General features: G+C 46.5%; 1 protein-coding gene across 2 annotated transcripts in view; it reads left to right on the top strand.

Annotated features, from left to right (window-relative positions):
* CMBL (carboxymethylenebutenolidase homolog) overlaps window positions 1-27,156 on the top strand; it is a 32,605-nt gene extending 5,449 nt beyond the window's left edge. The window contains exons 2-6 of one of the 2 annotated variants that reach the window (XM_063723872.1): window positions 11,550-11,783; window positions 14,218-14,325; window positions 16,261-16,403; window positions 20,445-20,536; window positions 22,101-27,156. In XM_063723872.1, coding sequence (XP_063579942.1) covers window positions 11,569-11,783; window positions 14,218-14,325; window positions 16,261-16,403; window positions 20,445-20,536; window positions 22,101-22,280 — 738 coding nt within the window. In that variant the 5' untranslated portion in view covers window positions 11,550-11,568 and the 3' untranslated portion in view covers window positions 22,281-27,156. 2 annotated transcript variants of the gene reach the window in all.
* The last annotated feature ends 510 nt before the right edge of the window (window positions 27,157-27,666 follow it).

Raw genomic sequence — 27,666 nt, 5'->3', positions numbered from 1 at the left:
CCTCAAGTGATCCACCAGCCTTGGCCTTCCAATGTGCTGGGATTATAGGCATGAGCCACTGAGCCCAGCCCCTCCTTCCTGTCATGGCCTGAATTAGTTTTGCAGGTTTCTTTGGAATCGCCTTGGCCAAGAGGAGAGGTCCATTTAGTTAGTTGGGAGGCTTGGAATTTTATTTTTGGTTTAGAGTGCATTTGCAGGAGGAAACTAAAATCCTGAAAGATATTTACAGAAAATATAGTACAGTTAGTTGAGGGTCAAGGGTATGTTCCCTGAGACTTGCCAGGGTAGAAACTGTTCGCCCTGCCCATTGTGGACTTGGCCCCTGGCACAAGGTGTGGCCTGGCTGCTGTGCCCACATGGAGGGTCTGGGCAGGAGTCCAGCCTTCGACACACACGGGCCTCTCCTGTAGGAGAATAACCTTGCAGGATCAGCCTAGAGGGCTGCTTGCCTGGCTGTAAGCATTCCTTTTGCAAAATGGATGTCAACTGAACATAAAGTAAAAACATTCAGATTAGAGGCTTCCTGGAATGGCCAGGATTTTCTGGGATCCCTAGGTCCTCATAGAACAAACAGGCCAGATAAGAAGTCAGCCCAGACCAGCCTGGCCAACATGGTGAAACCCCGTTTCTACTAAAAATATAAAAATTAGCCGGGTGTAGTGGCGGGCACCTGTAGTCCCAGCTACTTGGGAGGCTGAGGCAGGAGAATCGCTTGAACCCGGGAGGCAGAGTTTGCAGTAAGCAGAGATCGTGCACTGCACTCCAGCCTGGGTGAGAGAGCAAGACTCTGTCTCCAAAAAAAAACTGAAAAGAAAAAGAAAAAAAGAAAGCTCTACAGGCCTGGACTTGCTGCTTGTGCCTGAGGAATGGGGCAGTCTTGGGAACTGAGCCCTCACTGGCCCCCCCGCCCCACCCCCTTACCTTTGGTCATAGTGTTGATGATCACTGTATTGTGAGAGCAGAGGGAAACATGGCTTGAGAGTTTTTCTGAAACGGTGTCAAATGACAATGTTGAATTATTGAGTCTTACTAATTATAGTTCTATAATGTAGCTTATGAAAACCAAACCAAGAAAACTAGAGTCCAGTTGTCCTTGATTGGATAACTAGTTATTAATTTCTTTCTTCTCAAAATCTAATTACTTTATTTCTAATTATGAAACACTAAGAATATTCAGTAATGTGAAGGAAATTATATAACAGCCACCCTTTCAATCACCCGTATTTAAAAGATAATACCATTTTGCCCTATATACCTTCAAATCAAAACTTTTTAAGGAAATAAAACGTAATAAAGCCCATGATCTCCATTTTTTCTCCCCTCTCTTCCCAAAAACCATTGTCCTAACGGTGATAATTCATTCCCATGCATGATACTTTTCCTACATTCTATTTATTAATAAAATGTGTATTTTTGGTTGTTATTTATTTAGCATCAACATGTATGGTTTTTGGTTGTTATTTAGAATCAAAATGCTATGTCTTTTTACATAGCATTATGTTTTTGAGATTTTTTAAGTTTTGTATTTTTATTTTTAGAGGCAGGGTCTCGCTCTGTTGCACAGACTGGGAGTGTAGTGGCATGATCATAGCTTACTGCAGCCTTGAATTCCTGGGTTCAGGTGATCCTCCTCTGTCTTCTGAGTAGCTGGGACTACGGGTGCATGCCACCATGTCCAGCTAATTAAAAATTTTTTTTTGTAGAGATGGAGTCTCCCTATGTTGCTCAGGCTGGTCTCATACTCCTGGCCTCAAGCTATGACCATGCCTTGACCTCCCAAAGTGCTGGGATTACAGGCGTGAGCCACCGTGCGGGTCTGGAGATTTATTGTATTGATAAATTACAGGTGCAGCCTGTTCATTGAACTGTTGTGTAATATACTTTTTATGAATGTATTTGTTTTCTAGGGCTGCCATAACATTACCAGATACTGGGTGACTTAAAGCAATATAGTGCCTCATAGTTCTGGAGGCCAGGTGTCCAAATTGAAAGTGTCAGCAGGGCTCTGCTCTTTCTGAAACCTGTAGAGGAGAACCCTTCCTTGTCTATTCCAGCGTCTGGTGGGGGCCAGCAATCCTTGGCTTGCAGGTGCATCCTTCCCGTCTCCACCTCCATCTTCACATGGCGTTCTCTTCTGTGTGTCTGTTGTGTCTTTGTCCACATTATCCCCTTCTTAAAGGACACCAGTCATTGGATTTATGGTCTACTGTACTCCAGTATGACCTCATCTTAACTACAGGACATCTGCAAGGACCCTGTGTCTAGTTAAGGTCACATGCACGGGGAGTGGGGGATAGGACTTAAACATGTATTTTGGGGGAACACAATTCAACCTACATCAATCAATAAATTACAGTTTATTCATTCTCCTGTTGGTGGTCAATTAGATTGGTTCCAGGTGTTGTCATCATATTAGTGGTGCCAAGAACATTTTTCCATAATCACTGCATGTGCCTGTGTGGGCATGTGCAAATTTCTGTCTCTCTCTCTCTCTTTTTTTTTTTTTAGATAGGGTCTCACTCTTAACACCAAGCCTGGAGTGCAGTGGTGCAGTTTTGACCTCCAGGGCTCAAGCAATCCTCCCACCTCAGCCTCCTGAGTAGCTGGGACCACAGGTGCACACCACCATGCCTGGCTAATTTTTCCTTTTTTTTTGGAGAGATGGGGTTTTGCCATGTTGCCCAGGATGGTCTTGAACTCCTGGGATCAAGTGATCCCCCTACCTTGGCCTCCCAAAGTGCTGGGATTACAGGCATGAGCCACCGTGTCCCACCACACGTGACATGAATTTCTCTAGGGAAACATCTAGTGGTAGGATATCTGGGGTGCAGGGCATCTGCTTCTTTAACTTTGCTAGACCCCTTCCAGGGTTTGTATCATTTCACATGCCCTCCCATTTCTCTACAAGTGTACCATCATCTCTGTGTTAACAGACTTTTGCCAATCTGCAAGATGGAAAATAGTATTTCATTCTTGTTTTTATTATAGTTTCCTTAAGAACAGTGAGGTTGAATATCTCTTCATATGTTTACGGGCCATTCACGTGTACTTTTTTGTAAATTGCCCATTCATATGAATTTTTCTATTGGGTTGTCTTTTTCTTGGTGACTTATAAGAATTCTTTATATATTTTATCTAGATACTAAGTCCTCTGTTCCTAAAATAATACCTTCTCCTAGTCTATCTTGTTTTCTTACTTTGTTTATGGAGACTTTTATCTTGATATTAATGTTAATCATTATCTTATTAATCTTTCATCCTAGTTACTATCTTATTAATGCAATTTTAAAAGCTTTTTGTCATGGAAAATCTCAGGCATATATAAAAGTAGAGAGATTAGTACACAGGACACTCCAGCTGCACCACCATCAGCACGTGGACACCCTGTCCACCCTACCCCACATGGAGCTATTTTGGGATTTTGTTTGTTTGTTTTTTGAGATGGAGTCTTGCTCTGTCACCCAGGCTGGAGTGCAGTGGCGTGATCTCGTCTCACTGCAAACTTTGCCTCCCGGATTCAAGCGATTCTCATGCTTCAGCCTCCCGAGTAGCTGGGATTACAGGTGCTCACCACCATGCCTGGCTAATTTTTGTATTTTTAGTAGAAACGGGGTTTTGCCACGTTGGCCAGGCTGCTCTCGAACTCCTGACCTCAGGTGATCCACCAGCCTTGGCCTCCCAGAGTGCTGGGATTACAGGTGTGAGCCACCGCACTCAGCCCAAATGGGGCTATTTTGAAGTAAATCCCAGACCTCTGGTCATGTCATCTGTGTGTACATCATGATATCATGATGCATCTATGAAAGACAAGGACTCAAAAACACATGGCTGCAATGCCATCAACTTCCCCTGCCAAAATTCACAATCATTTGCAATAGCATCAAATATCCACTTAGTATTCAGTTTTCTGCAGTTGTCTTTCCTTTTTTTAAAAATTGATTACAATGAAATGGGATTTATAATCCTTTTCTTTATGGTTTATGTTTTTTGGGTCAAATTTAAGAAATTCTGCCTTATTCCAAAGTACAAGAAAAAAGTATTCAGTATTTCCCTCGGATCGTTGAATTTCGCCTTTCCTACTTAGATTTCTAGCCACGCATTGGGGTAGGTGGGGATCCATGGTGATTTGTTTTCTCACCTGGGTAGCTCAGTGCTGCAGCCTTGCCCTGTTGATGGCCAGTCCCTCCTCCCCCCACAGGTCCCTCCTGCCCGCTCTCATGACTACAGAGCCCCATTGTATCTGACCCCCTCTCTCTGCCTGCTCTGTGCCTGCTCTGCGCCTGTTCCCGCTGCTGGACCTGGCTGGAGGAAAGAGCCACACGTTTCCCCGAGCACAGTACTTCTCCCTAGTCTCCCGTTTTCCTGCTTATCCTCTCCCCAGCCCTCATCCCGCCTCTCACCCTGAGCTGCTGACTCTGCTTCTCAGTTCTGTGAGCAAACAGATGCCAACAGGGAGCATCCATGCTCTCCCGCACCACACCCACCACCACCTGTCTGTGTCCACGTCCTCAGCCTCCCTTGGGTGCGTGAGGACTGTCTACACTGCCAAAGAAGGCAGCTCCTCCACTATGCGCCAGACCCTCCCCTCACACTCTCCTGTTCCCTGTCTCCCGGGGTCATTGATTGTGTTTTGTTTGTTTTCCTTTCTATGGTATCATTCTCATCCACATACAAATAGGCTGAGATTTCTTCCACTTTAAAAAACAAAGGCTCATCCCTGTGTCTTCCCTCCATCTTTTGCACAGTCTCTTTGCTCTTTTTTTTTTTTTTTTTTTGAGATGGAGTTTCGATCTTGTTGCCTAGGCTGGAGTGCAATGGTGCGATCTCAGCTCACTGCAACCTCTGCCTCCCTGGTTCAAGCGATTCTCCTGCCTCAGCCTCCCAAGTAGCTGGGATTATAGGCATCCGCCACCCTGCCTGGCTAATTTTTGTATTTTTAGTAGAGACGGGGTTTCCCCATGTTGGTCAGGCTGGTTTCGAACTCCTGACCTCAAGTGATCCACCTGCCTCCGACTCCCAAAGTGCTGGGATTACAGGCGTGAGCCACCACGCCCGGCCTCTTTGCTCCTTTTTCTGTCAAAAGTCTTCTAAGAGTTTTCTGTGTTCACTGTCTTTAGTTCTCTCCTCTCTCATTCTCTCTCTCTCTCTTTTTTTTTGAGACGGAGTCTCACTCTGTTGCCCAGGCTGCAGTGCAATGGTGTGTTCTCGGCTCACTGCAACCTCCCTTCCCAGGTTCAAGCAGTTCTCCTGCCTCAGCCTCCCAAATAGCTGGGATTATAGGCATGCGCCACCACGCCTGGCTAATTTTTGTATTTTTAGTAGAGATGGGATTTTACCATGTTGGCCAGGCTGGTTTTGAACTCCAGGCCTCAAGCAACCCACCCACTTTGGCTTCTTAAAGTGCTGGGATTACAGGCATGAGCCACCACACCCAGTCTCCTCTCAGTTTCCTTTAAGCCCACTATGATTATGCTGTCACCCACGCCCTCGTGCAAGCCTGTCCTTGTGGAGGTCACCAATGACCTTCACTTTGCCAAGTGCGGAGGGCAACACTCAGCATTCATTGTTCTCCCCTCGACACCCATTCTTCACTTGGGTCCAGGACACCACACTTGGGGTCTTCCTCCCCTGTCACTGGCTGTTCCTTCTCAGGCTCATTCCTTACTCGCTGATTCCTTCTGATCTCCCTGAAGTGTTAGTGTTGAAGGACCCCAGGGCTCAGTCTTCTAGATTTCTCTTTTCTTCATCCACCATTATTCCCTGAAGGATATCATTCATTCTTAAAGTTTAAATATCACCTACAGGCCCGGCGCAGTGGATCACCTGAGGTCAGGAGTTTGAGACCAGCCTGGCCAACATGGCGAAACCCCATCTCTACCAAAAATACAACAATTAGCCGGGTATGGTGGTGCTCGCCTGTAGTACCAGCTACTCGGAAGGCTGAGGCAGGAGAATTGCTTGAACCTGGTAGGTGGAGGTTGTAGTGAGCCGAGATTGCGCCACTGCACTCCAGCCTAGGGGACAGAGTGAGACTGTGTCTCAAACAAACAAACAAACCAAACCCACATACAGTCATTCTTGGTATTTGTAGTGGTAAAGTCCCTACAAACACTGAGTTAGCAAATCCTAAACCATTGCTCCTGGGGAAAATACAGGGTTAGCTTCCTGTAAACCTCTGGCCTGGTCACAGCGGTTTCCTCAGTTGACCCATACATAACCCTGGTTTTATGTGTGTTTTTGTGGAAGATACCACTCTAATATATATTGTTGACTCATTAACAGGGAGCTCATGGCCAACAGGACTGTAACTCGTGCCTGAACAAAGCTTCTCCAATACACGCATTTTCTCCATAAGGCACATCACAGCCTTCCCGTGCTTAGCAACACTAGACAGCATGTAAGCACTAAGTGCGGGGCCCTTTTAAACAGCAAAATCAACCCCTCAAAAAGCAAAAAAATGTGCACTAAGACCGTGCAAAGGACACTTGTTTACACTGTGAGAGCTGAAATGAGAAGCAGAGTGTTGTGGACAGTTGGGCTGCTCTAACAAACGTGGCTTCAACAACAAACATTTCTCACGGTTCTGGAGGCTGGGAAGTCCAAGATCGAGGTGCTGGCAGATCCAGTGGCTGCTGAGGGCCTGTTTCTGGTTTGCAGATGGTCACCTTCTGGCTGTGTTCTCACCCGGCAGAAAGAAGGCAAGCCAGCTCTCTGGGCCCCTTATAAAAGGCACTCATCCCATTCTTGAGGGCTCTGCACTTGTGAACTACTTGCCTCCCAAAGACCCTACCTCCAAATATCATTCCACTGGAATAGGGTTTCAACATCTGACTTTTTGGGGACACATTCAGCCTATTGCACCGTGTGTGTCCTCACTGGGAATGTGGACATTGACAGTTCACATTTTTTGAATGTCCGTGAATGACGGTGAGGTTACAAAATACATTCAGCAGGTATGGCCAGGCACAGTGGCTCACATCTGTAACCCCAGCACTTTGGGAAGCCAAGGTGGGCAGGATCACCCGAGGTCAGGAGTTTGAGACCAGCCTGGCCAACGTGGTGAAACCCCGTCTCTATTAAAAATACAAAAATTAACCAGGCATGGTGGCAGGCGCCTGTAATCCTAGCTACTAGGGAGGCTGAGGCAGGAGAATCACTTGAACCCAGAAGGTGGAGGTTGCAGTGAGCCGAGATCATGCCACTACGCTCCAGCCTGGGCAACCAGAGCAAGTCTCTGTCTCAAAAAAAAAAAAAAAAAAATCAGCAAGTAGATGAATTCATCAATACACAATTGCAAACAATGAGGGTCAACTGTATACTCACATCACTCTCAAAGTTGTAGTTTTAGCTTGGGCCCCTGGCCCTTGGACTTCTATCATGTTACCCAACTTTTCTCTGGGATGTGTAATAGATACCTCAGCCTTAATATGCCCCAAACTGAAGTCCTTATTTCCTCAAACCAGCTCTTCCCGCATCCCTTCTCATTTAAACACACTCTACCCTCCAATTTCTTAGGCACGAACCCTTGTAGTCATCACTGACTCCTCCTCTTGTCTGATGTCCCCACACATACAATCTGTCAGCAGAACTGAGTGGCTCTGCTGTACAATCTGTCCACACTGGACCATTCCCTCCCTCTCACCATCACCATCCTGGTGTGAGCTGCTTCATCTCTTGGCTGGATTGTTGCTGGAGCCATCCAACTGGACTTTCTTTTCTTCCTTTGCTACTTGATGATCTCTTCTTAAAACAGCATCTTCAATGATACCTTTTTTTTTTGGAGACAGGATCTGTCTGTGTCATCCAGGCTGGAGTGCCATGGCATAGTCATGACTCACTGCAGCCTCGACCTCCCAGGCTCAAGGGATCCCCCTACCTCAGCCTCTCAAGTAGCTGGGAATACAGGCATGTGCCACCATGCCCAGTTAAGTTTTGAATTTTTTTTGCAGACATGGGGTCTTGCTGTGTTGTCCAGGCTGGTCTCAAACAATCCTCCCACCTCAGCCTCCCAAAGTATTGAGATTACAGGCATGAGCCACTGTGTCAGGCCAATGATACTGTAAATCAAGTCAAATAAAGCCACTCATTTCCCCAAAATTCTCCAGTGGCTTCTGTCTCACACTGAGGAAAAGCTAAATTCTTCCAGTAAAGCTCTGGGAACTCACACTATTCTCTGCCGTTGTCTCCCCTTGCTCTTTCTGTTGCAGCCACACTGATCTCGCTGTTCCTCAGACGTGTCAGACATGCTTCTACCTCAGGGCCTTTGCACTTGCTGTTTGTTCTGTCTTGACCGCTCTTCCTCCAGATATCTGCAGGGCACCACCCCTCGCCTCCTTTGTCCAAATGGTGCCTTTCCAACAAGCTGACAATACACCATTGTAAATTGCAACCCACATCCTCAACCAACATTGTCTTCTTTCCTTCTCTGCTCTGTTTTTCTTCTTAGCATTGATTACCATCTGAAAAGCATATTGTTTTTGTATATTTCATCCCACTAGAATGTGCTTCCTGAGGCCAGGGATTTTTATTTGTTTCATGCTCTGCTGTTTCCCCAGAACCTTCGACAGTGTTTGTCACAGAGTGGTGCCTCAGTAAACATTCTGTGGATGACTGGATGAATATACATGAGTCTGGTTCTAGAGCCTTTGGTCTGTTCTATTGATGTATTCATCTATCCAGCAATACCATACTGTTTTAATAGGTTTTGTTGTTTGGTAAATTAATTTCTCCTTCTTCATTTTCTTTCAGTTATCGTGGCTATTCTTGTTTCTTACCTCTTTTTTTTAGTTTTAACATATGTTGAAATCCTAACCCTCAAGGTGATGGTATCAGGAGGTCGGGTCTTTGGGAAGTGATTAGGTCTGAGGGCAGACCTCTTACTATAGGGAATGTCCTTATAATGGAGACCCCAGAGAGCCAGCTAGTTCCTTCTACCCCGTGAGGATACAAGGAGAGGGCACCATCTATGAACCAGAAAGGGGACCCTCACTCAACATTGCATCTGCCAGTCCCTTGACCGGCGACTTCCCAGCCTCTAGGACTGTAAGAAATAAACCTCTGCATTTATGAGCTACCCAGTTTACTGTATTTTGTTATAACAGTCTGAATGGACTAAGGCTTCATTCTATTTTTTTCTTCTAACTTCTTGACATTTAGCTTACTTTTATTCTTTCCTCTTGTTCAAGTATATGTAGTCTCGGCTGTAAAGATGTCTCTAAGTACTGCTGTATTGATTGTATCAAGTTTTGCTATATAGTGTTTTCATGGTAACGTGGTAATCCAGTTCTAAATCTTTTGGGTTTTATTATAATTTCTTCATTGTATTTGTATAGCATTTGTTATATAAAATCTTTACTGAAACTTTGATTGTGGGTTAATATGCAGGCAGTTCACATCTGCTTGTAAAGACTCTGTTCTCCAGTTGTTCATGAAGGGAATTACATATGTCTTTGGGTTTAGTGTTCCTAGTTCCTCTTTTTTGATGGAACCTTAATTTTTTTTTTTTTTTTTTGGTGAGACAGAGTCTCGCTCTTGTTGCCCAGGCTGGAGTGCAGTTGCGTAATCTCGGCTCACTGCAACCTCCACCTCCCGAGTTCGAGCGATTCTCCTGCCTTAGCCTCCCAAGTAGCTGGGACTACAGGCGCCTGCCTACCACACCCGGCTAATTTTTGTATTTTTAGTAGACACAGGGGTTTCACCATGTTGGCCAGCTGGTCTCGAACTCCTGACCTTGTGATCCGCCTGCCTCGGCCTCACAAAGTGCTGGGATTACAGGCATGAGCCACCATGCCTGGTCCAGAATCTTAATTTTTAAAAAGTCTAATTTGAGCCAGGCATGATGAGTCACACCTGTAATCCTAGCACTTTGGGAGTATGAGGTGGGATGATTGCTTGAGCCTAGGAGTTTGAGACTAACCTGGACAATATAATGAGACCTTGTCTATATAAAATTTTTATTCTAAAAAAAGGATCTGATTGTGGTGGTGTGCGCCATAGTCCCAGCTACTTAGGAGGCTAAGGTGGGGGGATTATGTGAGCCCAGGGAGGAGGTCGAGGTTGCAGTGAGCTGTGTTTGTGACACTGCACTCCAGCCGGGGCGAGATCCTGTTTCAAAAAACAAAACAAAAAAATCCAAGTTGAGAATCTGTCTCAGCTAGTGAGTTTAATCTGTTTCCATTTATTTAAATTTAGGCAGGCCTGATGGCGGTGAGTTATCTCAGTTGATTGTTCAGTCATTTACAAATCAAATCCCTTGTTCTACTCTTCTCCCACTTTCACCGCCTCATTTCCTGCTTTTTAATGAACAGGTTTTTAATTTCCTAATTCCTTCCTGTTTTCTATTTTGATTCACCAAGTGTTTCTAGGTGAATTTCAAACCCCATTCCCATTGTAAATTCCTCCCGGATGTTGTGTCTGCTGATTCTTGTTTATTTGGATTGCCTTCTTGTGTATAGGTTTTGCTGATGAGCTGCTCTTCAGCGGGTCGTATTTTTGGCCTGGATTGTGGAAGTCTTGTGGTAAAGTGGATTTGCATTTGCCTCTGCCTGGTGTTCCAGGCGGTTCACTGGCCCGGGGTCAATTGTATTAATTTCTCAGCCAGGTATTCCTACTTTGCAGCATGGTGTACATTTGAGGATTGCTTTCTTTCTTTCTTTTTTTTTTTTTTTTTGAGACGGCGTCTCGCCCTTTCGCCCAGGCCGGACTGCAGTGGTGCTATCTCAGCACTGCAAGCTCCACCTCCCAGGTTCACACCATTCTCCTGCCTCAGCCTCCCGAGTAGCTGGGACTACAGGCGCCCGCCACCACGCCCGGCTAATTTTTTGTTTTTTAGTAGAGACGGGGTTTCACTTTGTTAGCCAGGATGGTCTCCATCTCCTGACCTCGTGATCCACCCGCCTCAGCCTCCCAGAGTGCTGGGATTACAGGCGTGAGCCAGCGCGCCTGGCCGAGGATTGCTTTCCTTTTTTTCTTCCACTCAGAATCTAGACGGAGAGGGTTTCTTCGCACACCCCTGAGCCTGGCGGATGGAGCTCTTCTCCTTTTGCTTTGGCCCCCTTCCCTGAGACATGAACCTTTGCGGCTCGACATTGCAGGTGTGGGTCTCTTACAAATTCCCGTCTCATGTGCTTCAATGCCTTTTTCTACACTTCGACACAAAATCCTAAGCACCTGACTGTTAGGGTGTGCTCCTGGGTCGGGCCCTGTCCCGCAGCATCACAGGGCCCCGTCAGCATCTGTGGGTGTCACCCTCACTCTGGCTTTCTGTTTCCTCTCCAATCCTGGCCCCTGAAGAGTCCCTTTTCCCTATGAGTTCTTTCATCGCTATTTGTTGTTGTTGTTGTTGTTGTTATTCAATCTGGCATTTCTAGTGTTTATAGCTTTACTCTGCAGTGTCGCCAGAACCAGAAGTTACCACTGATTTCTTACATAATACCATAGATGTAGTTAAAATGCATTTTTTTCTATAACCTTGATTTGAGGTTTACTTACCATTTACAGCCTTTAGATTTGCAGCATTCAGAATATAACGCATGTTTCTCTCTCCATAGCCCGACTTAAATCTCTGCAATGGCTAACGAAGCTTATCCTTGTCCGTGTGACATCGGCCACAGACTTGAGTATGGAGGGCTAGGCCGTGAAGTTCAAGTCGAGCACATCAAGGCTTATGTCACCAAATCCCCCGTTGATGCAGGCAAAGCTGTGATTGTCATTCAAGATATATTTGGCTGGCAGTTGCCCAATACCAGATATATGGCTGACATGATCTCAGGAAATGGATACACGTATGTATAAAGTTGTGTTTCTTTGTTTAAATTCGTATAAATTTCAGTGGCTTATTTTGTTCCCTTTAAAAAATAAAACCTTGGGAGGCTGAGGCGGGCGGATCACGAGGTCAGGAGATCGAGACCATCCTGGCTAACACGGTGAAACCCCGTCTCTACTAAAAATACCAAAAAATTGGCCGGGTGGGGTGACTCACGCCTGTAATCCCAGCACTTTGGGAGGCCGAGGCGGGTGGATCACGAGGTCAGGAGATCGAGACCATCCTGGCTAACATGGTGAAACCCTGTCTCTATTAAAAAATACAAAAAATTAGCCGGGCGTGGTGGCATGCGCATGTAGTCCCAGCCACTCGGGAGGCTGAGGCAGGAGAATGGCGTGAACCCGGGAGGCGGAGCTTGCAGTGAGCCGAGATCGCGCCACTGCACTCCAGCCTGGGCGACAGAGCGAGACTCCGTCTCAAAAAAAATAAAAATAAAACAAAATAAATAAAACCACACCGGTCTGACTCTACAGTATCTACTGTACGTTAGAAACTTATCTCACTGCGGTGAAGATAGATGAGAAATGTCTTGGGAAATTCAACACCCACCTGGTGTTCCTAACCCCATCCCTGGGCTTCCAGTCCTCCTAGGAGTACCTGGCCTCTAGACTTGCTGGACATTGAGAATTCTTTTCCCGTGTGGGGCCTCGGCCAGACACAGGCACTGGACATCTTGGGCTGACCTCACCAGCTCTCAAATGGACTCGTGACTTGGTCCTTCAAGCAGCTCAGCCTCGTGTCAGATTTCACAGGCCCATTTGGAGAGCGGGGTGTCCAAGGCTCCTCCTGGTCCATACACGTACGGTCATGGCGCCATCTGAATTAGACTGGGGTTCAGAAGTGGCACAGTGAGACCTTGCTCCCCTCCCCAAGTTTACCTCTTTGTCTGGCCAAGTGGCTGTGGCCACCTTTGGCCAAGGCTGATACCCGATTGCTTCTTATTTGCTTCGGTGTAAAGCGCAGAGGAGGGCCAGAACCTTCCTTCCTCTCCAGCATCGGAAAGCGTCAACCCAGCAAGCCCTGAGCTTGGTGCACGGCTGCATTTCCTTTGTTTTCACAGAAACAGAAGCTGGAAACCCGAGGGTGAGCCTACCTTGTTTTTCTAGGAAGAGAAACTGGCTTAAAGGAATCCTGCCCACCTGGCTGGATGCAGAGTCGGTGCTGAATGAAAAGACCTTCCTTGAAGTTTTCCTTTTTCACGTCCCCATGTGAGGGGACTTAACTTTCTAGGGGCAAGCCCAGTAAAAATAAATAAGTAAATAAATAGCTAGTTTCAGTTGCTCAGCTAGACGCAGTGCTAAGGGCATGACTGGGCTCATTGTCCTTAATCCTCCTGGCAGCCCCTTGAGGGAGGAGCTGTTATTGCTCTCATTTTGCAGATTAGGGAACCAGGCCATAAAGAGAGCGCTTTGCGGCTGCCCCAGATCACTGGCCCAAGCCGCGGATCAAATGGCACTGCTGTTTCTGTTGTTTCACGGCGGGTCCTTTAGCAGGGGTCGGGACGTAAAAGATGAGGAAAGACCCCTGTTTTACAAAGCCCTTTCACATATATACAGCTTTTTTTTGCCCTCGAGAGGATCCTCTGGGGTTAGGCAGTGCAAGCGTGCTGTTTATTTGTCAGATGAGAAAATGAGGCTAGAAGTGGTGACATGTGAAGGCCACACAGCAGCGTGGGGTGTACTGAGCCTCGAACTTGGATTTTCTCACTCCAGTTTCAGTGTTCTTCTACCCCTGTAGGAGGAGCCCTGTTCCTCCAACCAGGTGGCAGTTCTATTTTGGGAAACAGGACTCGACCCCAGCGGTTGGCTCTATCCCTCTGGGTTGACTTGCAATGGAAGAGCGACCTGGACTGGGGCCAGGCTTGTCTGCGCTCTGCTGCCCGTCTTAGAACATACCCTCTGGATAGTAAACTGTGCTTCGTCGGCGTCTTGGTGGAGGCTGGGAACATTGCCTGGTCATACTGACTGGACAAGTTAGCCAGGTGTGCCCTCCCGCCTGAGGGTCATGTGAAAGGCCAGGAGTCCCCCCAGGCTGGCTGAGAGGGGCAGGAGGGGCCCTCAAAGCCACCCGCATCAGGCCCACTCCCCCAGGTGCCCCCACATCCCATGCCAGCCTATCCCATGGGAGTGTGCCCGGTGGATAGCCTTCTCATTGCCAGGGCTGGGTTACCAGCAGGCTGCCAGACGCTGTGCACCTGCGGTTGTGAAACCTAAGATGGCTTGGCCCGGTGCCAGGTGGCTGCTTTGCTGCGATCAAAGTTGGCCTTCACACCCACTACTTTTCTTTTTCTCTGAGCCAGAATCGCCAACGTAGCAAGTTTTTAAATAAATGCACGCAAAATACTGAGTCAAGCAACTCTGAAACTAAGATCAATTCATGTCCATATTTTGCAGAACCATTGTTCCAGACTTCTTTGTAGGGCAAGAGCCTTGGGACCCCTCTGGCGACTGGTCCATCTTCCCTGAGTGGCTGAAAACAAGAAATGCCCAGAAGATCGATAGGTGAGTTATCTGCAGATGTGGCCATGTGTGCGGCGTGGGCCAGGGAGGTGAGAGCTGGGTGGGCTTCACCTTTCAGACACTACTCCTTACCTCGGGGTAGGACTTCTCCATGGTCAATAGAATCCCTTCTATGGCACAAAGGAGAAATTTTTTTTGTTTGTTTTTGCTCTGTCGGAGCCCAGGCTGGAGAGCAGTGGCATGATCTCGGCTCCCTCCAACCTCCGCCTCCCAGGTTCAAACAATTCTCCTGCCTCAGCCTCCCGAGTAGCTGGGATTACAGGTGCCTGCCACCACGCCTGGCTAATTTTTGTATTTTTAGTAGAGACAGGGTTTCACCACGTTGGCCAGGCTGGTCTCAAGTGCTAGGATTTTTTTTAAATTAAAATTTTTAGGCCGGGCGTGGTGGCTCACACCCGTAATCCCAGCACTTTGGCAGGCTGAGGCTGGCTGATCACTTGAGATCAGGAGTTTGAGACCAGCTAGCCAACATGGTGAAACACTGTCTCTACTAAAAATACAAAAAACAAACAAACAAACAAAAAACTTAGCTGAGTGTCATGACGCACGCCTGTAGTCCCAGCTACTTGGGAGGCTGAAGCGTGAGAATCGCTTGAACCTGGGAGACGGAGGTTGCAGTGAGCCGAGATGGCACCACTGCACTCCAGCCTGGGGGACAGAGCGAGACTCCGTCTCAAAAAAAAAAAAAAAAAGGAAAAAAATTATTTAAAAATTTTAAAATAAAATAGAGATGGGGTCTCACCCTAGGTGTGAACCACCACACCCAGCTGGGATAGCATTCATTATGTGATGACGATTAATATCAAACAATATTTTTATGAGCACCATCTATGAAAATAGAGATTTTAGTGCATCTGTCACCTGAGTAGTGTACAGTTTACCTAATATATACGTTTTTAGCCCTCGCCCCCTCCCACCCTCCCCCTTCTGAGTCTCCATAGTCCATTATATCACTCTATGTGCCTCTGTGAACCTACTCATAGCTTAGCTCCCACTTATAAGTGAGAACATACAGTATTTGGTTTTCCATTCCTGAGTTACTTCCCGTAGAAAAATGGCCTCCAGCTCCATCCAAGTTGCTGCAAAAGATATCATTTTGTTCTTTCTCATGTCTGAGTAATAGTCCATAGTGTATATATGCCACATTTTCTTTATCCACTCATTGGTCAATGGGTGCTTCGGTTGCATATCTTTGCAATTGTGCTGCAATAAACATGTGCGTGCAGCCCACCTCCGCTTTGGTACATTGCTTCTAGTTGAAAATGTGTTCTGAGTTGCAAACAATCAGTTTGCACATGAATCATTTGCCAGACAAGGGCCACTATTCTTGGTCCCCTCATGGCTGAAATAGTCCTGATGGCTTTCCAAATTTGGCTTCACTGGGCGGCGGGGGGAGGAGACGAGCAATGCAGAGTGGGGAGTTTTGGGGAGAGAGTGAACGTGTGAAATCAGAGAGTGTCTGGGCGTCTGCCTGTAGTTATGGCTGGTCATGGGAGACAGGAGAGAGGAGACTCTTCTCCTGGGAGACTTAGGGGACAGAGGAGATTGGGGCACTCTGCAGGGAGCAGATCGTGGACTCGGGTCTTACGAACCATGCTGTGGGCTGTGGCCTTCATCCCGAGGCTGTGGAAGACTGCTCAGCTCTCAGCTGGGAGTGAGGTGGTTGGATCTGTGTTTTGGGAAGAGCCCAGCTTGCCTGTAGCTGTCAGGCAGTTGGAGGAGGGCTGGGCTTGGCAGGAAGACGTGCTGGGATGATGCATCAGTTGGGCCAGAGGTAGTGAGGATGGAGCTCCCAAAAGAAGAATCCTTGGCAACTTCAAAAACAGTTGCTGATACAGCCCTGTTATCATCAGCACAGCTCTTTGAGGGGTTCACAAAATAAGCTTTATTCTTGAATATTTTTTCTTTCTGTTCTAGAGAGATCAGTGCTATCTTGAAGTATCTGAAACAACAGTGTCATGCCCAGAAAATTGGCATCGTGGGATTCTGCTGGGGTGGAATTGCTGTCCATCATTTGATGATGAAATACTCAGAATTCAGGGCAGGGGTGTCTGTCTATGGTAAATCTGCCTTGTGCATTTTTATTCCATGCAAAAGGGAGGTGTGGAAGAGTGACAGCAATCACAAGCCTCCCCATCCAGTGTAACACAACCCCCAATAATGTGAAGACTGCCCATCTTATGGAAATGGGCTTTAAGAATCTGAAAATAGAGGTGGAGGTTTGTCATGCAGTTAACCAGAGGATGTCACCGGGAGTCAAGAGGCCTGGGTCCCAATGGTGTGACTTTGGGAAAGCCACCTAATCTGAACTCTCCATTTCTTCACCTAGGATGAAGGGGATAGCATTTTTTTTTTTTTTTTATGTAGTGATGATCAGTATCACACAAGATTTTTATGAGCAACATCTATGAAAATATTTTTCTGGTGGTGGCTAATGCCTGTAATCCCAACACTTTGGGAGGCTTAGGCGGGCAGATCACTTGAGCTCAGGAGTTCAAGACCAGCCTGGGCAACATGGCAAAACCCTGTCTCTACAAAAAATACAAAAATTAGCTGGGTGTGGTCACGTGCACCTGTAGTCCTAGCTACTCAGGAGGCTGAGGTGGCAAAATCGCTTGAGCCCAAGAAGGTCAAGGCTGCAGTGAGCTATGATCATGCCGCTGCACTCCAGCCTGGGCGACAGAGCAAGACCCTGTCTCAAAAAAAAAAAAAAAAAAAAAAAAAAAGAAAAGAAAAGAGAGAAAGAAAGACAAAGATTGATTTTTTCCAAGATACAAATTGCTCTAACTGTACACAAACATGCACACACGCTAAAGACAGAAAGAAAGCAAAGGCAGCCAGGTGCGGTGTGGCTCACACCTGTAATCTTAGCACTTTGGGAGTCCAAGATGGGCAGATGGCTTGAGCCCAGGAGTTCGAGACCAGCCTAGGCAACATAGAGAGACCTTGTCTCTATAAAAAATTTTAAGGCTGGGCGTGGTGGCTCATGCTTGTAATCCTAGCACTTTGGGAGGCCGAGGTGGGTGGATCGTGAGGTCAAGAGTTCGAGACCAGCCTGGCCAATATGGTGAAACCCCGTCTCTACTAACAATACAGAAATTAGCTGGGCATGGTGGCGGGTGCCTGTAGTCCCAGATATTCAGGAGGCTGAGGCAGGAGAATCTCTTGAACCCGGGAGGTGGAGGGTGCAGTGAACCAAGATCGTGCCACTGCACTCCAACCCAGGCAACGGAGTGAGATTCTGTCAAAAGAAAAAGAAAAAAATTACTTGGGTATACTGGCACGTGCCTGTGGTCCCAGCCTCTCAGGAGGCTGAGGCAGGAGAATCACTTGAGCCCAGAGGTTTGAGGCTGCAGTGAGCTATGAATGCACCACTGCACTCCAACCTGGGTGACAGGGAGTGAGACCTTGTCTCTTAAAATAAAAAAAAAAAAAAAAAAAGAGGAAAGAAAGCCAAGGAAAACACACTCTAAAATGTAAAGAGCAATTTATACATTTTTGGCCAAAACAAACCAAAGTTACTACAGCAATGAAATAACATTATATCTGTATAGAAACTGCTTGCTAAATTCATGATATAGAAGCATTCAGACCAATAGATAAACGAAAACAAAAAAGACATAGGAAATACAGCCTTTAAAATAATGCAGATGCTTCTCTACTTACAATGGGGCTAAGTCTTGATAAACCCATCATAAATGGAAAATATCCCAAGTCCAAAATGCATTTAATCCACCTGACCTACCAAACATCATAGCCTCACCTGGCCGACCCGAAATACCTGCATCAGGCTACAGTTGGGCAAAATCATCTAACACAAGGCCTATTTTATAATAAAGTCTTGAATATCTCATGCAGTTTATTGAATTCTGTACTGAAAGTGAAAAACAGAATGGTTGTCTGGATACTTGGGGAACAGTTTCTACTGAATGAGTGTCGCTTGTGCACCATTGTAAAGTCAAAAAATGACAAGTGGAACCATCGTTAGGCCTGGGACCATCTGAAGTGGATCATAAAGTTACACTAATGATTCTTTCTTGGCTTAATGGTTCCTCACTGTGGTATTTTCAACTACTTTTAGAGTTAAAAACCCCTTTAAATATTGACTTAGGACAACGCAAAAGGACATAAATCAAAAGGCAGTGGCCAGCTGCCTCTGGGAACAATGGAGCTGAGAGATGCTTTGTCCAGACCATGCTTTTGCGCGATTTAGCAAAAGGCGGTCAGAAGTGGATGCCTCCCCGGCGCCACCTTCTGGCCGCTGTCGTGCAGTGCGTGAGCTGCAGAGCGTGGCCGGGCTCAGGCCCAGGCATATCAAAAGAGGCCCGTCCACATGAAGTAGCTTTGCTAGAGTGGGGACGGGAGCGTGACCACCTTTCCCGTGGCTCCCTGCCTCCTAAAGAGGAGTTACAGGTGAAGGAGGCTCTCTCTGTTACTTAGCTCTTCTGCTGCCAGCAGGAAGTGGAAAAAAAGTTGTTATTTACCTCTTCTTATCTTAAAATGGTAACTTGCTGCAAATCTTTTACTTGCTTATTTTCCCATAGAAGTGGACACACCCACAGGTTGTTTTCAGACAATCTGGGTCAGGCAGAGCATGCTTCTAATTTCAGAATTAATCTCGAATGAATGCTGAGATGAAAGATGAAAACTATTATTATTATTTTTTGAGACAGCATCTTGTTCTGTCACCCAGGCTGGAGTGCAGTGGCACGATCTTGGCTCACTGAACCTCCACCTCCTGGGTCCAAGCAATTCTCCTGCCTCAGCCTCCTGAGTAGCTGGGGCTACCACACCCAGCTAATTTTGTATTTTTAGTAGAGACAAGGTTTTGCATTGGTGGCCAGGCTGGTCTCGAACTCCTGACCTCAAGTCATCCACCCTCCTTGGCCTCCCAAAGTGCTGGGATTACAGGTGTGAGCCACCTCGCCCGGCCAAAAACTGATTTTTATAGACTGACCTGCTAGGCCTAGGCAGTTTCGCACTTCCACACTTCCACACTCGTGGTCTGGTGCAAGTCTAAATACCCATTCAAAAGACAGCTCCTCTTACAAACAGAACTACTCAGTGCATTTAAGCCAGAACGTGTGGGACTTGTGTAGACCTGAGAAACTTCTCAAGCGAAGGTTTAAAATTGATCCTCTTTGTAAATGAAGGTACATCCCAGCGGGACATTCCTCAGGCTGCTCTGCATCTTTCCATACTAAGCAGTGGACGAGGTCTCATTCAATTATTTAATTGCCTGATTCCCAGTCCATAAAGTGGGGAGGTAGAGAGTAGGAAGATCTGACCAAATAAATTTCTCTTTTACTCTTATAATCCTCTTTTTTTTTTTTTTTTTTCCCGAGACGGAGTCTTGCTTTGTCGCCCAGAGCTGGAGTGCAACGGCATGATCTCAGCTCACTGCAACCTCCACCTCCCGGGTTCAAGCAGTTCTCCTGCCTCAGCCTCCCGAGTAGCTGAGATTGCAGGCGCGTGCCACCACACCTGGCTAATTTTTGTATTTTTAGTAGAGACAGGGTTTCACCATGTTGGCCAGGCTAGTCTCGGACTCCTGACCTCATGATCCGCCCTCCTCGACCTCCCAAAATGCTGGGATTACAGGCTTGAGTCACTGCGCCCAGGCTTTGGGTTTTTTTTTTTTTTTTTTTTTTGACAGGGTCTCACTTTGTTGCCCAAGCTGGAGTGCAGTGGCACAAACATGTCTTACTACAGCCTCAACTTTCCAGGCTCAAGCGATCCGCCCACCTTAGTCCCCCCCAAGTAGCTGAGACTACAGGCACGCATCACCACGCCCGGCTTATTTTTGTATTTTTTGTAGAGACAGGGTTTTGCGATGTTACCCAGGCTGCTCTCAAACTCCTGAGCCCAAGCCACCCACCTGCCTCAGCCTCCCGAAGGGCTGGGATTGCAGGCGTGAGCCACTGCACCCGGCCTTCTTTTATGCTAATCTTACAAGTAGGGCCACTTCTGTGGAATGGCTAAAAAAGAAAATAAAGCCCACAAAGCAGAGATTTTACTTTGAAAAATCAAGCCCAAATGTTGCAGTTTTCTGTGGCATGAGTGTGGGGATCAGACATCATGCCTCTGTGCTCATTTTTCAGGCATCGTCAAGGATTCTGAAGACATTTACAATTTAAAGAACCCCACCTTGTTCATTTTTGCTGAAAATGATGTTGTGATTCCACTCAAGGACGTAAGTTGGCATCTTTTCTCTTCGTATTTATTTATTTGAGATGGAGTCTCGCTCTGTCGCCCAGGCTGGAGTGCAGTGGCTCGATCTCGGCTCACTGCAACCTCCACCTCCCAGGTTCAAGCCATTCTTGTGCCTCAGCCTCCCGAGTAGCTGGGACTATAGGCGCATGCCACCACGCCCGGCTAATTTTTGTATTTTTAGTAGAGACGGGGTTTCACCATGTTGACCAGGCTGGTCTTGAACTCCTGACTTCAGGTGATCTGCCTGCCTTGGCCTCCCAAAGTGCTGGGATTATAGGCGTAAGCCACCGCGCCTGGCCTCATTTATATATTTAATAGCACGATTTGACATTCTGCGGCGAGTGGGAAGTCTTGAAGGATGCATTTATTGCTCCAAATATTTCCAACATTAACATTTTAAAGATGGATTTTATTCAATTCCACTTATATAATTCCACTGTGGAAGTATAACCTTCCCAAAACATGCCTAAGGAAATGTCTGAGGGAAGTATTCTCAGCATGGCCTGGTTACCTGGTGGAGAAACAGGACCTCTTGTCCCACCTCCATGCTAACCCACAAATTACAATAAAGTCTGTGACCTTAAAGACAAGAATTTATTAAACAAAGTCAGTTGATAAGGAAAAAGCAGAAGAAAAGTATGGTTCAAAAGCGGTCATTTAGCTGGGCGTGGTGGCTCATGCCTGTAATTCCAGAAACTCAGGAGGCTGAGGTGGGAGGATTGATTGAGGCTGAGAGTTTGAGACCAGGCTAGGCAGTCTAGCTAGATCCCTTCTCTACAAAAATATAAAAAAATTAGCTGGGATGGTGGCACACATCTGTAGTCCCAGCTATTTGGGAGCCTGAGGCAGGAAGATTGCTTGAGCACAGGAGTTGGAGGCTGCAGTGAGCCACGATTGTGCCACTGGACTCCAGCCTGGGTGACAGAGTGAGACCCTGACTCTTAAGAAAAAAAAGCAGTCATTTAGAAATTAGTGTTATAATATTAGTGACTAATATATTAATGCAAATTATTTCAAATAATAGATGTATCATTTTTACATTGCCCTGAAATCTCTCCTTTGCCAGACATAAGAACTGTGTTAGTTATAAAATTAGCAATCAAGGCCGGGCGCAGTGGCTCACGCCTGTAATTCCAACATGTTGGGAGGCGGAGGCAGGCAGATCGCTTGAGGTCAGGAGTTTGAGACTAGCCTGGTCAACATGGTGAGACCCTGTCTCTACTAAAAGTACAAAAATTAGCTGGGCATGGTGGCAGGTGCCTGTCATCCTGGCTTCTCTGGAGGCTGAGGCAGGAGAATCACTTGAACATGGGAGGCAGAGGTTGCAGTGAGCCGAGATGGCGCCACTGAACTCCAACCTGGGCAACAGAGTGAGACCCTGTCTAAAAAGAAAAAAATTAGTGGGAAAGAATTCAGTGTAACTGTGGAATTTGTTTCTAATTTAAAGCATTGACGTTAAATTTCTGTTATGAACACTCACTAAAGATTTGGAGAATGGAAAGTATCACTAAAGGGTTAAAATCATGAAATCTTTTGCACACCAGGTATCTTTGCTGACTCAGAAGTTGAAAGAACACTGCAAAGTTGAATATCAAATTAAAACATTTTCTGGGCAGACTCATGGGTTCGTGCATCGGAAGAGAGAAGATTGCTCACCTGCAGACAAGCCCTACATTGATGAGGCGAGAAGGAATTTAATTGAGTGGCTGAACAAGTACATGTAGCAAGAATCAAGGGCAAGCCTTCCTAGAATAGCTTTCATCCCAGAATTTGCTTGGAAATACTTAGATCATTTGATTTAATTTTCACTTTTATAAAATAAGTGTAGGAATACTAAAATTCATTATTTCATTTGAAACACAAATTCAGTAAGAAGTAATGCATGAAATAATTTAATTTTTAACACATACATCGAATCATAATTTAAAAACAAGGTCTGACCGGGTGTAGTGCCTCATGCCTATAATTCCAGCACTTTGGGAGGCCAAAGTGGGTGGATCCCCTGAGGTCAGGAGTTTGAGACCAGCAACATGGTGAGACCCCATCTCTACAAAAAATACAAAAATTAGCCTGGTGTGGTGGTGCATGCCTGTAGTCCCAGCTACTTGGGAGGCTGAGGCACAAGAATCAGTAGAACCCAGGAGGTGGAGACTGCAGTGAGCCAAGATTGTGCCACCACTGTACTCCAGCCTGGACCACAGAGTGAGACCCTGTCTCAAAAATAAATAAATAAATAAATAAATAAATAAATAAATAAAATAAAAACCAGGTCAGTACCTGGAGAATTTGAATGATAGAGAATGATAGAGTAATACCCTAACTATTAGTTAAAACTTACAGGCCGGGTGCGGTGGCTCATGCCTGTAATCCCATCACTTTGGGAGGCCGAGGCGGGTGGATCACTTGAGGTCAGGAGTTCAAGACCAGCCTGGCCAACATGGTGAAACCCCATCTCTACTAAAAATACAAAAATCAGCCGGGCATGGTGACATGTGCCTGTAATCCCACCTACTCAGGAGTCTGAGGCAGGAGAACCACTTGAACCCGGAGGCAGAGGTTGCAGTGAGTCGAGATTACGCTACTGCACTCCAGACTGGGCAACAGAGGGAGACTCTGTCTCAAAAAAAAAAACCTACAGCTGTTCAAGGACCAGCTGACAGGTCAAGTGTGGCCTTTTCTGGTCTTTGAACACATCATAGAAAGTGACAAATGCTGCAAAGCCATGAAGAACATGAACTATAAACTGGGGTAGACTAACTGCGCAGCTTAGACACTTATCTATGCCACAAAACAGCTGAATTTGTCACATGTATATATTGCAATATGGGAAGTATTGAGATCAAAACAGGATTCCATTGACCTAATTATATTAAGCTAATAAACTAATTTTTTCAATTTTTGAATTTGCAGCTTCTTTAAAAAGATAGCAGAAAATGGTGGGCTAGAGTTGTCACCCAGCTGTTGTCTCCTAAGCAGTGGATTTCCAAGCACTGGCATTTTTGGGTCCCAGGGCCTGAGGCTACCTCAGAAATATCTCCTGTGTTTCTGGTGGTGGCGTAAAGGGGAGAGCCGGTGAGAAACTCTGCACCTGCACCTGCGGGGTGCGTACGTGTGACTTTGGGCAAGTGACTTGATGTTGTAGTTTTTTCCCTAATTTTGTCTTGACGTCCTTCTCAGGAGAGAGTGGCTGTAAACTCTAGCCCTGCCCTGACGGGGATCCTGGGGATGTGGTCGTGGGTGTTTCCCATGTGCCTTTCATGGGATCCTTCTTTGTCCTGGCAGACAATCTGATTCCTAAGTGTCCAACCTGTGGCCAGGTGTCCCTCTCACGGGAAGCTTGTTTATCCTGACACATGCCCTTGTGGCTCTCTTCTGACCTGTGTCCAGTTTATTCCTACGGAGACAGCCACTCTCCCGGAGAGCCCTGACCAGGAAAGAAGTTAGGATGGGGTAGAGGAGGCAACTCATCAGAACCCAAGAAATGACAGAAGCAGTTTATTGCTTACAGATCCAGAGAACAGAGGGCAGCACGCTTCGCAGGGCCAGCAAAAAGGGGGAGCCATCCAGGACACATGGGCTCAACCAGAAGGTGGAGAACAAGAGAGAGAGAGGGAGCTGTGAGCCAAAGCATTTATTGGGGCCCAGGGTGTCATCTAAGCAGGTTTCCCCTGGAGGTTCTAACTGGGGGGTTTAGAGCAAGCAGGCATGAGCCCTGGGGACTCACGCTGTGACTGAGAGGGGTCAGTGTGGGTAGGATATCAGCACGGCCCATGTGGGTGTGGGGGTCAGTGGGACAAGTCAAGCAGGTGGTATCCAGCTGTCCATGGGGAGGTGGTCCCAGGAGGCGGTTTTGTAAGGCAGATGTCTGGATTGACCACCTTGGGGAACTGGTAGAAGTTGGATAACTGGAAACTGTGTTACTAATCCCTGCTTCTAGTATGAGAAAGTCCAACTTATATTCAAATACATGGTCAGGAAACATAAAATTCAAAGAATTCCCAAACTTGAGCTTCCTGAGCCTCAGTTTTTGCATCTGTCAAATGGGTATGGGGAGACCCTTTGCCTAATGTTGAGAGAATCCAAGCCTGAGCAGGGCTGGTCTACTGTGGACACTTAGTTGTGGACCCCAACAAGCCAAAGCCCTTGCCTGCTGAGGGCTGCTCCCAGGAGGCCTCACACATTCATCCGGCCTCCTAGGAAACCCCTGAGATGTGCTGGGCTTTTGCCCTGGAACGGTATCGGTGAGCATGTAGTCAGTAGCCAGAGTCTTCAACATAGATGGGAGGGTCTAAAATTCGTGGGAGAATGAACCAAGGGTGTGGCTGTATCCTTCATGGTGAGCTTGGGGCCTGGGCAGCCCTCCCTCTGCTGAGTCCTTTGGTCAAATGGTGTTCTGAACCAGCACTGCAGATAGAAGTATAATGTAAGTCACACACATACTTCTTTAAAAAGATTTGTTCTTCAGTGACTATTAGACAAACAGACAAATGAAGGTAAGGGGAAAAAATGGCAACTTTAGCTTTTTTCCCCATGTATGTAATTTTAAATTTTCTCATAGCCCCATTAAAAAAAGGAAAGAGACACAAGTGAAATTAATTTTAATAAGGCATTTTAGCCCAATTTATCACAAATGTTCCATCAGTGTGTAATCAATATAACGAATCATGAGTGAGATATTTTGTATTTTTTTTTTTTGGTCCTCTATCTTTGACATCTGGTGTGTATTTTCTGCTTACACATATCTCAATCTGGATGCTAACTTTCCATCAGAAGTACTTGATTTGGCCAGGCACAGTGGCTCATGCCTGTAATCCCAGCACTTTGGGAGTCTGAGGTGGACTGATCATTTGAGGTCAGGAGTTCAAGATCAGCCTGGCCAACATAGTGAAACCCCATCTCCACTAAAAATTCAAAAATTAGCCGGGCATGGTGGTGGGCACCTGTAATCTCAGCTACTTGGGAAGCTGAGGCAGGAGAATCGCTTAAACCCAGAGGTGGAGGTTGCAGTGAGCTGAGATGGTGCCATTTTACTCCAGCCTGGGCCACAGAGTAAGACCCTGTCTCAAAAAAAAAAAAAAAAAAAGTACTTGATTTGTGTTTAGATTTCACAAAATTTACAGTTGAGAAAAGTAGATTTACATATTTAAGTTTTCCGATAACTGAGTCTAGCATCAAAAGTCATTTCCTTTACAGTTCACCTCCCACATTGACAAAACTGCTTCATTTGTTTTAGAATAACTGATTTGACTTTGAAGCAAAAGTGTATGTGTTTCAAAATGACGTCAATCTAAATTAAGTGAATTCACTGGCTTTTGTGTCACTGTCATCTCAGTGCTGACAGCATCGAGGTCAGAGGGTCTAGCACACACTGAACAGAGATCCGAGTGTGGTGGGATCAACAGAGCTTTCCACAATATTTTTTCTTGTCATTTTTTCAGGAGAAGTTTTTTGTTTGTTTGTTTGTTTTGAGACAGAGTCTTGCTCTGTCACTCAGGCTGGAGGGCAGTGGTGTGATCTTGGCTCACTACAATCTCCGCCCCCCGGGTTCAAGTGATTCTTCTGCCTCAGCCTCCGGAGTAGCTGGGATTACAGGTGCCCACCACCACGCCCAGCTAATTTTTGTATTTTGAGTAAAGACAGGGTTTCACCATGTTGGCCAGGCTGGTCTCAAGTGGACCTCAAGTGATCCGCCCACCTTGGCCTCCCCAAGTGCTGGGATTACAGGCATGAGCCACCGCGCCCAGCCCAGGAGAAATATTTTACACTGCTTCAGTTTTTTAATTTAAGTGAATTATAAATGAAATGAAAAGTTGACCTCCCCAGGAGCGCTAACCCTATAGCAGGGTAGTCACTGGCCACACCTGCAAGTCTACATTGGCGAGGAAGATTCGCATCCCCAACTGCATCCTGTTGACTTTCCATTAATCCTGTTTGTCTGCCTTATGGCAGCCCTGCAGCTGGTTGTGAAAGAAAATAGACGCTCAGGACCCGAAAGTCACTATGCCAGAGGGAAAGTTCATCCTGGGAACTGCGCAATACTGCCTTCCTTTCCTTCCCAAACAGACAGCTGCAATGTCACAACCCCGTGTTACAGCCTCATCCATAAGCCAGGATCCCACAACCATGGAAGGCCACACATCTCCCCAGATGGCCTCCCTCCCAAAGCGCTCACACAGAAATTCCTTGTGAGCAGCTAGATCTTTCAGGCTATATCCACCCCCCCCCGCCACCATAAACTAGCCCTGAAACAAGTGTTTTGGATCTCACCCTGACGATGTCAGTTACCAGCTGATCCTCACAGAGAGGACAAAGACCAGAAATCATCCCAGAGACAAATGCATAATTGACTTTTCCTGTGCTTTCTTTTTTCATGTGTAAAATGTAGATTTACTGAGACTCAGAGCCTCACAAGAATGCGAGCATCTGCCTCACTGCCTCCCTCCCCCGTCTTTTCCCTCCTGCTTGGCCTTGCCTTTTTAAATATTGCCGTGCCCCAGACCCCCTTTGGAAAAAGCACAGCTCACAGATGTTTCTGTGGCTTGTGGTTGTTTTCGTGGGCGTGTTCTCAACCTTGGCGAAATAAACCTCTGTGGACTGACAGCTGCCTTGGTCGCTTGGTTAATATGGTTTTTCTCAATTACAGCCGGATAATTTATTTACTTGGCAAACTCCTCAAGCCTAGATCTGTGCCTTCGCTTAGCCCCTCTCCATGTCTGCAGACACCAAAAAGGCCATTTCTTTCCCGTCCCATGCAGGGCTGGGTCCTGCAGGCCGCTCCTTCCATCAGGTGAGACCTTAATTCTCCTTGAGTTCCAGATTGGGGCTGTTTTCATCCCAATGCCTGGCCAGCGTGGGCAAAGTCTTATCAGTCCTGGGGCGCCAGCAACCTGCAAACTCAGTGCATTCCTGTTCTGGAAGACCAAGCAAGAAGCATGCCTGTGGCCTCAGGACCACCCCACCCCTTCTTCTGTAAAAGGGCAGCCAGTCTTGTTAGGGCTGGCCTCTCTGAGTCCCAAGGTGGGGATGTGCTTTTCAGGCCTTTAGATGAGAGCAGCAGAAGTTATCAATGGTATTTGCATTTTAGAAAGATTAAAGTTGGGCCCCTCTGGA

This window comes from Pongo abelii, chromosome 4 (assembly GCF_028885655.2).
Source record: "Pongo abelii isolate AG06213 chromosome 4, NHGRI_mPonAbe1-v2.0_pri, whole genome shotgun sequence".
Classification (NCBI taxonomy): Eukaryota; Metazoa; Chordata; class Mammalia; order Primates; family Hominidae; genus Pongo; species Pongo abelii.
Note: the sequence above shows the minus strand (reverse complement) of the source record. Positions and strands in the feature narration are given on the sequence as shown.